Source organism: Eurypyga helias, unplaced genomic scaffold, assembly GCF_000690775.1.
Source record: "Eurypyga helias isolate BGI_N326 unplaced genomic scaffold, ASM69077v1 scaffold11024, whole genome shotgun sequence".
NCBI classification, from domain to species: domain Eukaryota; kingdom Metazoa; phylum Chordata; class Aves; order Eurypygiformes; family Eurypygidae; genus Eurypyga; species Eurypyga helias.
The window spans coordinates 1-12,764 of record NW_010248220.1 but is presented as its reverse complement, the minus strand read 5'-3'; the positions used below and the strand labels follow the sequence as shown (position 1 = coordinate 12,764).

General features: G+C 42.7%; 1 protein-coding gene across 1 annotated transcript in view; it reads left to right on the top strand.

Annotated features, from left to right (window-relative positions):
* ST8SIA6 (ST8 alpha-N-acetyl-neuraminide alpha-2,8-sialyltransferase 6) overlaps positions 1-10,688 on the top strand; it is a gene marked incomplete at its 5' end in the record, with an annotated part of 33,239 nt that extends 22,551 nt beyond the window's left edge. Inside the window, 4 exons of the mRNA XM_010150984.1 lie at positions 3,402-3,546; positions 5,524-5,636; positions 6,966-7,058; positions 10,220-10,688. Of these exons, the coding sequence (XP_010149286.1) occupies positions 3,402-3,546; positions 5,524-5,636; positions 6,966-7,058; positions 10,220-10,688 (820 nt within the window). The remainder of the gene's footprint in view (positions 1-3,401; positions 3,547-5,523; positions 5,637-6,965; positions 7,059-10,219) is intronic.
* Positions 10,689-12,764: the final 2,076 nt, after the last annotated feature.

The following is a 12,764-nucleotide window of genomic DNA, read 5'->3' as shown; positions in this document are numbered from 1 at the left end:
CAAGTACCTTTTCACACCAGATATATAACTCAATAAAATATTTAAAAAATACAGAACAAGATTACTTTAGCTAAGCATTTTTAATGTAATAAGGTGTTCTGAATAAAAACTTCCTGCAGGAGGATGAATGAAAGGTCCTCTTGCTGCATGTACCAGTGGTTTGGAGGAGTGGGGATTTTTTAAACTCTGCAGAATCTCTTTGCATACAGACAAATTTCACCCTTATTTAGTAAAGATTCTTCCCATTCCTGGGAAGAATCACTGCAGGATAAGGATAGTGCTGGCTTTTGAACCAGCTGAGAAACTGCTAGCAGCCCTTGACTAACCGTTGACCGCTTTAGCCCTTGTGGCTGGTTCAGATGGAGTTGTTGGAAGGAAGATGTTGAGATGTTTGCAGTCTCTTCAGGATGTGTGCACACGGTGTCTTGTCAGCAGGCACATGCAGCAAGCAAGCGCTGAACCAGCTAAAATGCATATATTCATATGAATGCAGAACCAAGCTGAGCTACTTAATTTTGCTGCTAGGGAGGGATACAGTAGTTAAGGTTGAGCTTCTTGGCTACAAAGCTACTACCTGAGCTGCAAAGAAACTACATCAGCATGTTTAGAGCCTGCAGATACTTACTGACTTCCACTAGAGTGGACTATCCATGTGAAGTGTTTTTGTTACGCAGAGGGGTTTGGAAACATGTACAATCAAGGCAGCTGTCCTCTATTGCTGCCTACAGTTCAGTGTGGACTCATTGCATAGCAGTGGGAAACAACATGCTCCATCCATGTTCTTACGCATGTCTGAGATGGGTGTTCAGCCAGATGTTTTACTTCCTCAGTGGATCCATAATATTAATTTAAACTATTACTTTGTTATTAATTCTGATACCTGTTTTTCTTCCAGGCTGTTTCTGCTTTTATTGAAGCACTCATTCTTGTGGAATGAGTAATAAAAAGCAAAAACGCATCATCTGTAGTAATTAATGTTGTCTTTCAGCAGTTGTTTTTTCAGGTTCTGCTAGCCATCACACACACAAAACTGCTGTTTTACCAAAACTGGACAAGAATATTCTGGCATTATTCCTTCTCCTCTGAACGTCCTGTTGTTGACACCGTTAATATTTAGGCCTGCTTCATTTAGCTTTAAGAAAAAATTCAAGGAAATCAGAATTACGGGTTTTGTGATTCCCCACCTCCCTGGGGATGGGGTGGGCACAGGTGAGGACCAGGCCTGCTGCGGTGTCACTGGGGCAGGGACTGATGGCCAAGGGGGGACTGATAGGGGTCCTGGGCCACAGGCAGGGTGTGGGTGGCCCCGGGAGGGGGTGCCGTGAGGCTTGTAGGTGCCCTCAGAGCCTGGCAGTGGTATCTGAATCCTCTTATTACTGCAGTACTATACAGGTTAGAATGAGCTGGTTGTAGGAAAAAGTGTGCAAGAAAGAAAAGCAAGTGGGCTCTCATCAAGAGTGATTCAGTAACATCTAGTGTTTCCAGACTTAATCACTTGACTGTTCTGCCTCATTGCTCCATTTGTATTTTTCCTCATGTTTAAAATAGGACACTATGTGCCCAGAGCGGTGCTTTTCACCATGTGTGCACTTCCTGACCCACAGGAGCATAGTCTCAGTTCCATCACCACCCTTGTACCTGGTGGTTTTCATTGAGGACAGACACCCTCCCACACCTTAAGGCTTCAGGCAAGAGAGCGGGAATCACTGTGTTCAGGGATTGGAGCTGAATATGGCTTTTGCAAATCTGAATCCTGCTGTTTCCTCACTCAAGAGTAATATTTGCTGTTAACATTTCCTGTTAACTCTCATAGTATGATTATTTCAGATCTGTGCCATCCCATCATTCAGCCCTTCATGGTGTTCTCACACAGGAGTTTCAGAGCTCAGTATTCAAACCAGGTTAATATATACCAGTAAGCCATCCCACAGCTGAAATGGTACTCTTTCCTTTGGTATTGTATGTATGAATCAAACCAACCTTCCCAACCCTTTTCTCCCCCATTTTGACCATTATTTCAAGAGAAATGAGACTGAGAGTTATCCCAGACCTGTTCTTTCTGTTCCCTGACTTCCAGGAAACACAACCCTTGGGTTCTTCCATGTGCTAGACTGTGCTTCTTCGCCATCAGAAATATTACTATTAGAACGTTGGCTCTGTGTACATTGTTGATAAAGCCGAATGAAGCAATAAGGTCACCTTACTTTCAAATAGAATTTGGCCTGTATTGTTTAACTAGTTCCAACGGGTTGGTTTACCATACTCACTGAAAAAGTATGAAATAAAACTTTTCTATTCCTCTGGCTCTTAACTATAAATATGTCCTTGGTTTTTTCCAGTTAACCTTCAGCCGTAGGACAGGAATTACCTTTTCTCTGCTGTGTTACCTTCTTCAAAATTCCAAGCAATTCTGTTGTCAGTGAATTTTATTCTCTGAATCGTTAGTAGTTCTCTTAGTATCTTACCTAATGAGAGAGCTATGTCCTACCAGTTGATAGATAATGGCTGGTCATGAATATTTCAGCCTTAGAGTCTTAAAATTGGGTCCAGTGGCAGCAGCAGAGAGAACATCGTTCCCTAAAGCAAAATGAATTACGGCATTTCAGGACTGATGGGGCTTTTCATTGCATTTCAATGTTAATGATACAGGATGTTTACACACGTAATATTTTTATAAGTTTGGAGGTAACCAGAATTGTAAGATAGGTGGTAGCCTTCACTCCTACATAAAGTCTGAGTGAATCCCTTACAACTCTTATCTATTTATGGACTTCCGCTAGGTGTTTTGGGGAGCAGCAAAGCTGTCTGTCTCTACCACCAAGATGTCCATCTTCTTTATTTGCAAGTTGTGATGTAATCTATTTAACATCTGTGATGCTGTGCGCAGGAAAACTGTGCTGAACAGTTGCAGCAATGAATTATTAATTAATTGGCTCACAACCATCTTGCTGTTCACCAAATACTATAGCCAGTACTTCCCATCACCGTTCTTTTCATCTCCTTGGTTCTTTCTTTCTTCAGCCTTCTAGTTTGTTACAATCACTTGTTCTGTGTTGATTGAAATCACATCATTAATTCTTTGGGGACTGAAGTCTCTCAGTGTTTCTATAATAATCTTAGCAATTAATAATAAGGAGAAGACTGATTACAACTTTTTATGGGAAAGGGAGACCAAGGGAGAAAAACAGGCTAAGAAAAGGAGTTCTTGGTCTGATTAGTTTCTGAACATTTGCTGTGAAAGTGGACTTGCTCTGCAAGCAAGTCAAGGGAAATTACATTATAGAGGTACATATAGCTGTTGTTTAGTTAATTAGAACTGGGTTTCATTCATCTAGTTCTCTACCACCGCTCTCCTACTTACTTGCCAGTCTTTGAGCAGGTTTTGTTTGGGTCTTTTGCAGGTCAGAATTAGCTTCCTGCTGCGATGCAGTTCACAATTTTATTGCTTCTCAAAACAACACCCCACTGGGAAGTAACATGAGTTACGAAGTGGACAGTAAAAAGAACATCCTCATTACAGAGGACATTTTTAAGATGCTGCCTGTGGTAAGAACTGTATCTTTACCTATTACTATAATTGCAGTATCATAGATATTTTGGGTTGGTAATAGAGCTGCTTTTTTGGAATCCTGCGGAGGAGACCCTTCACCCCCCTGCATCATGCACTTATTCATTCACCTTGTAAGACTTCTTTTTGGCCTTCCTCTGCAGTGGTGGAGGCATGGACAGAGCATCATAGATCTGATTATAGGTAGAGTTGCTACAGAACACAAGTTGCAGCCTGGCTTGGAAGCCAGCTGAATTCAGGGGTGAATCTTCTAACAACGTTTGCCTTGCTTTTCTCATTCACATTTTCAAGGGCATTTCAGTCTGGAACAATATTTCATATTCCTCATATTCCCATGACATTTCCAGTGCAGGCTTGGACATATAACTTATGAAGGCTATTTTGGTGGTAAACCAGAATAGAATAGAATAGAGTAGAATAGAATAGAATAGACTCTTTCAGTTGGAAGGGCCCCACACAGATCACCTAGTCCAACTGCCTGACCAGTTCAGGGCTGGCCAAGTTAAAGCGTGTTGTTAAGGGCATTGTCCACATGCCTCTCAAACCCTGACAGGCTCAGGGCATCGACCGCCTCTCTAGGAAGCCTGTTCCAGTGTTTGACCACGCTCTCGGTAAAGAAACGCTTCCTCATGTCCAGTCTAAACCTCCCCTGGTGCAGCTTTGAACCATTCCCATGCATCCTGTCACTGGATACTGGAGAGAAGAGATCAACATCTCCCACTCCACTCCCCCTCCTCAGGAAGCTGAATCCCAGCTGCTGTGAGTCTGGTCCTTCCTAATGATGCTGTGAATCACTAAAAGCTTTGTTTGCAATAGAGGTTACAGTAGTTCCAAATTTAAACTGAACGAAAGAAAAAAGTAGCATGTTTTATGTGCCTGTGAACCCGGTAAGCTAGCCAGAGTTGTCTGGCATTTGTGTTCTCCTACTGTCTTTGCAGAATTGAACAAAGTATATGGACATGTTGTTTTTTAATATATTGCCAGTCAATGTGATATCTACCACTTTCCCCACACTTTTCGTCTTGTTCATAAATGTCCCTTCCTGCTTCTCTTTGGGCAAGCTGATGTGAGAATGAGGAAAGATAACACTTTGTGTAAGCAAGCTTTGACTCAGTTTTATTAGCGGGTTCAGTTTCTGCAGTTGAAGTAGCCTGTCTGTTGGCCTCTGTTGGATGTCAGTGCTCCCACAGCAGGAGAGGCTGAATGAGATGTATGAGATGTTTCTGAGACCTTGAGATAACAGCCAACTATATTAATGCCAACTGAAAGAGCCAACAATTGACATTAATTTGCTTGGTTGTGATCCGTGCTGGTTCACAAGTGGATGCACTTCGCTCCCATTCAGCTTCCCCACTGCGAGACAGCAACCTCTGACAAGAAGAGGAGTAGAGTGGGTGAACAGCCAGAAACAGTAACCTCTTCAGTTAGCCATCACAGTCACCATGAGTTAAGCCAAGCCATGTGGTTGTCCTTTACAGCATCTTTAAGTTCCCCTAAATTCATGATTTTACATCGAATGTATTGTGTGATGACAAAATAATGAGCATTTACAGTTACCTTCTGTTAGCTGACAAAGTCAATGACTATGTGACAACCCTCGGTCTGTTACAGTGCACAGGAAAATGAGTTAATTTAAACTATCTTCAGTACAACTCAGTTCCTTACCTTGTCAAGGATTCAGTCCACTACTAGATAATTTTTGTGTTAAATGTATTTAGAAGTTGTTCATCCAGTTTTACAAATCCAGTATTATTCCCTCAAATGCTGATGATAGAAATCCATTGCTGCCTATTTTTGGCTCTTGGCTGTTCAGGCCTGGCAACCCTGTCTGCTGAACGATGAATGCTTTCACTGGGATTTACCGGATTAAACTCGCAAGGACAAATGACTAAAGACGCGAAGAAACAATCAAAAGATTTATAAGGCATTGGCTGTGTCTTTTTATTTGTTTGCAGTCCTCTCCTCTTTCAGTGTATCCCTTCAAGACCTGTGCTGTGGTTGGAAATGGAGGCATTCTGAAAAATTCCAGCTGCGGAGCTGAAATCGATCGTTCTGACTTTGTGTTTAGGTAGGAGCTGCTTTGTCTTACTGAAGGGTGTCAGATGTTTGTAAAAACTTGGCAGGCTTGGAAGATGGCAATACCAGTTTGTAGCGGTGAGGAAGGATCTTGACAACTCTTCGTTTCTGCCTCTTCAAGGATAGTCCTCCTGCTTTGCAGATTTCACAACACTGCTTCCTAAGTAAAGGGAAGATTGTACGGATACATGATCTATGATTGCAAGGATTCCTTGCCAGTGATGTGAAATGTGATTATCTGAGAACCTGAAATTTCTGTTCATTTAACATCCCTTAGGAAAAGGAACCTTATTTCTTCTTTTTCTTTTTTTTAATCAGAAGAAGAGGATAAAGAAAACCCTGAAATTGAAATAAGAAAGACTGGTATTAAATGTCACGTGTTTACCTTTACCTTGGGTTTAACAAAGGATTTACTTAGCCTTAGGTTGGCTCACTAATGCAGTTGTTTGACTGCACTGGTATTTGTCTCACCTTCTGTTAGCCATCCAAAAAATTAGACATCTAATTTCAGTATTTTTTTTTTTCAGCTCCCTCTATAGACTGTGGATAAAACCAGGCATACTCAGGGCATCATTTGGCCCACTCTCTCAGTACGTGACTCACACTCTATAGTTCCTTCAAGGGAACAGAGTCACCAAGCGAAGGTTCTTTTCTCAGTGATGCCCAGTCACACAGTCTGCTGGATTTTGTATCCTGCTTTTGACTAATACTTGGGCTTTTCAAATTAGAAAAAAAAAAAAAAGAAGTCTTTCCAGTTAGATAACAGTCTTTTTAAAAATGGGATATCTGCATACGAAGATGCAAAACTTACTAAGTGGCTGACTCACTTTAAAAGAAATGCTTTCTTTACCTGTTTACAGAAACAACTGTTTCTGCAATTGAGGGCGTTACGCTGTTGTGTCATGAAACAGCCGTCAACATTGCTGTGCAAGCTGAGGGACTGGTATCAATCAGACTGTTTTTAAACAGGAAATAATGGAAGACTTTCAGAAGAAATGCATTGTTTAGGCAACAGGGTCAGTATTTCCTAGCAGTGAACCTAGGGCATTCATGGACTGGCTCCTTCCAGGATTTTAAATTTGCTGCTGATTTGTGATATGATTTATGAAAATGAGGTCTATGTGCCCTATTTTAACCATCTGTACAGTAGATTAAGTATTTTTACTATAAGTGCTGTAAGCCTTATTTAATATTCGTAAAGTGCTTAGAGATCCGTGGGAGCTGACATGAAAGTGTCATTGCACAAGAGAGGAATTTGGAAATAATAACTGTGAAGCATTTCTGGGGCGCATCTGTTTAAGTCAGTGTTTCTGAATTTCAGGTGTAACCTCCCTCCAACCACAGGAAGCATTAGCAAAGATGTTGGCAATAAAACAAACCTTGTGACTGTTAATCCGAGTATCATAGCTCAGAAGTAAGTACTGCTGCAAATCTGTTTCTTTGCAATATTGTATAATTGTTTGACATGATTTAGATTTTGTTGGAAATCCGTTGGGATACCAGCATAGAGAGCAGTGCATGCAGATTACTTCATTAAGCCTTAGTTCCCATGTAAAAGATGTACCAGTCTAAATGGAAATCGGTTAAACCTGGCCTTTTTTGTAGCAGAAAGGAGTCGGCAATACCCAGATTAGCAACTGCCTCAATTGGCACCAATCCACAATTTATGACAGAGTAAAATTGATGAATGAGAACTTTTCTCCCCACCCTAATGACTCCCAGCATAAGATAGGAATTGTAATCATAAATCAGGAAAGCTTGGAAATGTGTGTCTGACTCTATCAGTAGGACTGTAAGCACATGTGTTTAGGTAACGTGCTTAGGGTCTGTTTGGATGAAGGCTGTTTCCTGAATGGAGGCCCAGTTTCTGTAATCCATTTTCTCTATCCGTAAGAAAGCTGCTCACACACTTCTTTTTAAGCAAAGTTGGGGTTTTTTTCACCTTCTTGATGAAAAGAAAATCTAATAAGGCCAGTCTGACTAATCTGACATCTTCAGCAGGCTGGAACTGCAGCTTATCTATGAAAAGGACTGCTGTGGCATGTTATTTACTGCTTACTGATCTTACTGTATCTTATTGTCTGTCATATCTGTATTTGTCAAATAGACAACATCAGGCAAACCTTTTTTTTTTCCCCTTTAAAGAAAGAAGGAAAAAGTACAGTGAGCACAGAAATGACATAACAGTCATTTGTCATTGATTCAAGGAGAGAACTCTTTTTTTTTTTTGCAGTGAGTGCTAACTACCCTGATGCTCACCCGGCCCTTTTTGACTTAAATTAAGATGAATTATTGCTTCCCCAAAAATAGATTTAGCTCCTTGGTGTTAGTGGGGCTACACAAGAGTATGAGGAAGGAAAGCTGTCCAGTGACTCAGCATCATTGGTGGCTGATGCACGATGTGTCTGGGCTTGGTCAAAGTGGTTTGCCACAGCTGCACTCATATTTTTAGCCAAATTAAGCCACACTGGGATTATTAGGAGTTACACTGAAGGAATTAGGAGTGAAACCTGTGTGAGGACAAAATGAGATTATGAGAGACTTTAGGATTTTAAAAAAATAATTATTTAAATCTTCACAGAACACTGTAAATGCTTTTGAAGGAGGTGCAGGAACCAACTTGGCAAGATTTATCAGACCTAAGATTGTTTCTTCTCTCAAAAAACCTATCCTGACTTTTTTCACTTTAATTTCTAATTCTATGTTTGGGTATGGGTTAATCTGATGTCATTATTGCTGAGGTTAATCAGCTTTTGAACTGTGTCTGTCAGGGTGTACAATGTAGGTGAACTCTCTTGGAGGAAAGAAACAGAGTTCTTCTATGTCCTAATGGAGCTGGGCTGCACTGCACCTTACAGTGGCAGAGCTGGAAAGGAAAACAAGACGAGGTTGAGTTGTCCTGGGTTCTAGCTAAGGAAGAAGAGATCTGAATTCTGTCCTGAACGCTCCTTATGGAGGCAAGCCAACGCTCAGGGTGGGAGGTGAACCCCCTCCTTGCCCACCTCGCCTCCCCAGGTGCCTCCGTACAACAGGTATGAGGCTGTGGATGTGGAAGGCCAGTCAATGGATGATGTGGACAGTGGTCCATCTACACCAAAGGTGTTGCCAAGGTCAGAAAGGTCTACCCCCTGTATCATGACCACCTCCACGAGGAAGAAAAGACAGCTTCTAGTTGTAGGCAACTCCCTCCTGAAGGGAACAGAAGGTCCAGTATGCTAGACAAACCCTCCTCTTGGACAAGTCTGCTGCCCCCCTGGGCCCCAGGTTGAGGACACCAGTAGGAAACTTCGTAGCCTGGAGCAGTCCTCAGACTATTACCCATTACTGCTTTTCCATGTAGATAGCAATGAAGCTGCAGTGCATGGTCCAAGGGTGATCAAAAGAGACTTCAGGGCCTTGGGGCCTGAAGTTGGTAAGGGAATCTGGAACACTGGAATCTGGAGGTTATTTTTTCCTCTCTCCTTCAGTTGCAGCCAGCAACTCTGGAAGAAACAGAGGGACCCTGTTACTACATGGCTCCGTGGCTGGTGTCACTGCCACAGCTTTGGGTTTTTCACCTTTCTCAAAGGAGGAAAAGGGTCTTTGCTTCCAAGCTAGCAGGGCTCATTGACAGAGCTTTAAACTAGACTTGAAGGGGGAGTGGGATAATATCAATTGTGAAAAGTGGGCTCTGGTAGCCCTTAAAATACACTGCTCAGATAGACAACTACCTACAAAAAGGGACCCAGTGCTTTGAATCCCAAAAGGGGTGCAAACGCCATGTATTCAGGTGATTCAGACAGCCCAGACCTATAGAAGAAACAAGCTGTGTCTTCTATTACTTCTTTGATAGCTCTGGAAGTTCACTGTTCAATATTTGGGGGCACGGAAAATGGTGAGAACTAAGTCTCTTTGCTGTTTGTTGGGGAACCAAAGCATCTGAGGATAAATCCTCTTCATTTGTGAAGTTATATCTTTACAGATCTCCATGTCTTCTCTTTGTACTCGAAGGATATAAATAGACATGCCTATATTTTCAGCTATTTTAAAAGTTTGTCAAAAGCCGCTAAGACCTTGCAAATCTTGAGCACACACTGATCTTTAACACTCCAAGACTGCTCACATGCATACTTGTATTTCTACACAGGGCAGACACCCAGATTATGGAGAGAGGTTATTGTATACCTATTGATGTAAGAAACATATTTCACAAACACATGAAGTACATATCACAGTCCATGTATTTTTAAACAGAGAACTTATAAATTTTTTTTTTTTCATTTTCCTTTGAAATTTCTTGAATAGATCAGGTCGTGGTCTCATTAGCAGTGAATTTGATCTGCTTCAGTAGCTCCCATGTTGCCCATTCAGTCCTTTGAAGTGTGTTCTTACTATACAATAAAGCCAGATTTTCAAAACTGCACACATGACAACATATAACAGGTGGGTATAAATTTGCAATGTAAACATGCTGAACTGATACAGCAGAATTCATAACTCATATATATGCAAGTGCAGCTGTGCTGTTTTAGTCTGTAATATTTATATCAATAGTACATTCCATTCACTCTTTTCCTAAACTGTTGTACTTTGCAGATACAACAAACTGAATGAGAAGAAGACAGAATTTCTGAAGAACATTGCAGTCTATGGAGATGCTTTCCTCTTACTGCCAGCATTTTCCTTCAGAAGCAACACAGCCACTTCTTTTAAAGTATATCACACTCTACAAGAGTTCAGAGCAACCCAAAGGGCAATATTTTTTCACCCCACCTATCTGAAAAGTCTTGCCCAGTTCTGGAGAACTAAGGGTGTGAAAGCCTACCGGTTGTCATCTGGTTTTATGATCACTAGTGCTGCTCTTGAGCTGTGTGAGAATGTGAAGCTCTATGGCTTCTGGCCTTTTTCAAAATCCACAGAGAAGATGCCAATCAGCCATCACTATTATGACAACCAGCTGCCTAAACCGGGTTTCCATGCGATGCCCAAAGAATACAACCAGATTCTTCAGCTTCATGGCAAAGGCATTTTGAAGTTGCAGTTTGGTAAATGTGAATCAGACTAAAAAGGTAGGTCACATCCTTACTGCATAAAATGTCTTTATTTAAGTAATGTGTCAAGGGAAAACTTGTTCTGCGAACAGAGTGGGTCTGTTCTTCCTTAGAGCGACATTTCCACCTTATAGTCGATGAAAGTCGTGTTCGTAAACCAGTGAAAGGTTGGTGTTTTCTGAAGAAATACAATGTACCACACAGTTGAGAAATGTTTTCTAATTGTCAATTTTAGATGGGAAGCACAGCTAAATGCACGTTATCACCGTAGTTCACAGGCAATCACTAGTGTCTCCTCATCTCAGATATGTGTCTCTACCACCCTATGTTTGGATCAGGAACAATTCACACGAACCAGCCTCCTTTGTGAATTGCATTATCAAAGGCAGTCACGTACTGTGATCTGCAAGAGAAGACACCTAATCCTGGCATGGCCTTTTCTGACGTATACAGAGGCCAAAGTAAGTATTAAGATTGCCCCACGAAGGAGTAGCGTCCATATGCGCCCCTGTTCTCTCTCGGTAGGTGAAGATAAGTTTAGAGCAGTAGGCTGTTGCAGCCCTGGGCTGTGGAACAGCTTGTGGACAGCAGTGAGGAAGCTGCCATACACTACAGCAGATCTTGCTGAGGATTTTACCTTGAGGCAGGTCAGAATCTGGGAGTTATTTAGGCTGAAGTGTATGGAATGTATTATCCTTTCTAACTGTCCCATCCCCCTCGGACCTCTACCTCAGAGGTATGCCCTCAGAGAAGTGCAGCACAGAGTCTGGCCTCTGACCTTGAGCCAATTTATCATGTACAGATCACAGATGACTTTGAAAAGATTTTTCTGCATGTTTTCAATCTTGATTTGCTCTGTTGACAGAATAAGACCTATTTGTATAAATATTTCATCTTTAAAGCTAACTCGGAAATTCCCCAGCTCACAGTACTGTCACCAGATATGCCTTTCACAGAACTCCTTTTTTCCAGGGGGTTCAAGTTAATATAACAGTAAGTGAAGGGTACAGTAGAACTACCATTGTATACAGGATGCTTTAATTGGGCTGATGTGATCCCATGACTGTATTACTCAAGTTAAAGAAACTAAAATAGCATCGTCTTGTTCAGGCCAGAAATTTTAAGTTCAAAAGCTAAAGGCTAAGTTCTGCTTGCTGAGACAAGCAGCTCCAGTGCTGGCAGGATCCGCAGTGGAGCACTCCAGCGCAGTGCTCAGGGGCGACCCAAACCAGAGGAACCTCAGGAGGAGCTGAGGGAGTCATCAGGAGCCCAAAGTTTTTGCTAGAGTAGCTGGTGGGACCTGGGTAGGCTCAGGAACAGCGGTGGCCAAGCCCCCACATCTATAAAAGAAGGCCTTAGGGAGTGTCAGGGACCAGGAGTGAGGCCAACAGGGTGGTCAGACGGAGCGTGGCATGGCAGCAAGGGCATGGAGCAGCAGTTTGCGCCAGCAGTTTGCGCAGGAAGGTCGTGCAGGAAGGGCGCGGAAGCTTTGCCACCTCCACGAGGGAGCAGTGGTATGCACACAGCAGAAAGCCATGGCCTCGCAAGCTTTCCACCCACCATCACTGATGCAGCTTCCCTGACAGAGCTCCAGTGGGAACAGGCTGCTGCCTGGGTGTTAGGCTGCTGGCTGTGCCCTGCTCTTGTGCCAGTACGGGACAGCAGTAGTGAGCACAGCTGTGGGAGCTGCACCAGGGAGGGGAGCTCCTTCATTTCTACAGCCTCATCTACAAGAAGGGCCAGAAGGAGGATCTGGGGAACTACAGGCCTGTCAGTCTGACCTTGGTGCCAGGGAAGGTTATGGAGCAGATCATCTTGAGTGCCATAATGCAGCACATACTGGACAACCAGGCGATCAGGCCCAGTCCGCATGGGCTTATGAAAGGCAGGTCCTGCTTCACTAACCTGATCTCCTTCTGTGACAAGTGACCTGCTTAGTGGATGAGGGGAAGGCTGTGGGTCTACCCAGGCTTTAGTAAAGCCTTTGACACCATTTCCCACAGCAATCTCCTGGAGAAACCGGCTGCTCAGGGCTTGGACAGGTGTCCTCTTTGCTGGGTAAAACTGTCTGGATGGGCCGGGCCAGAGAG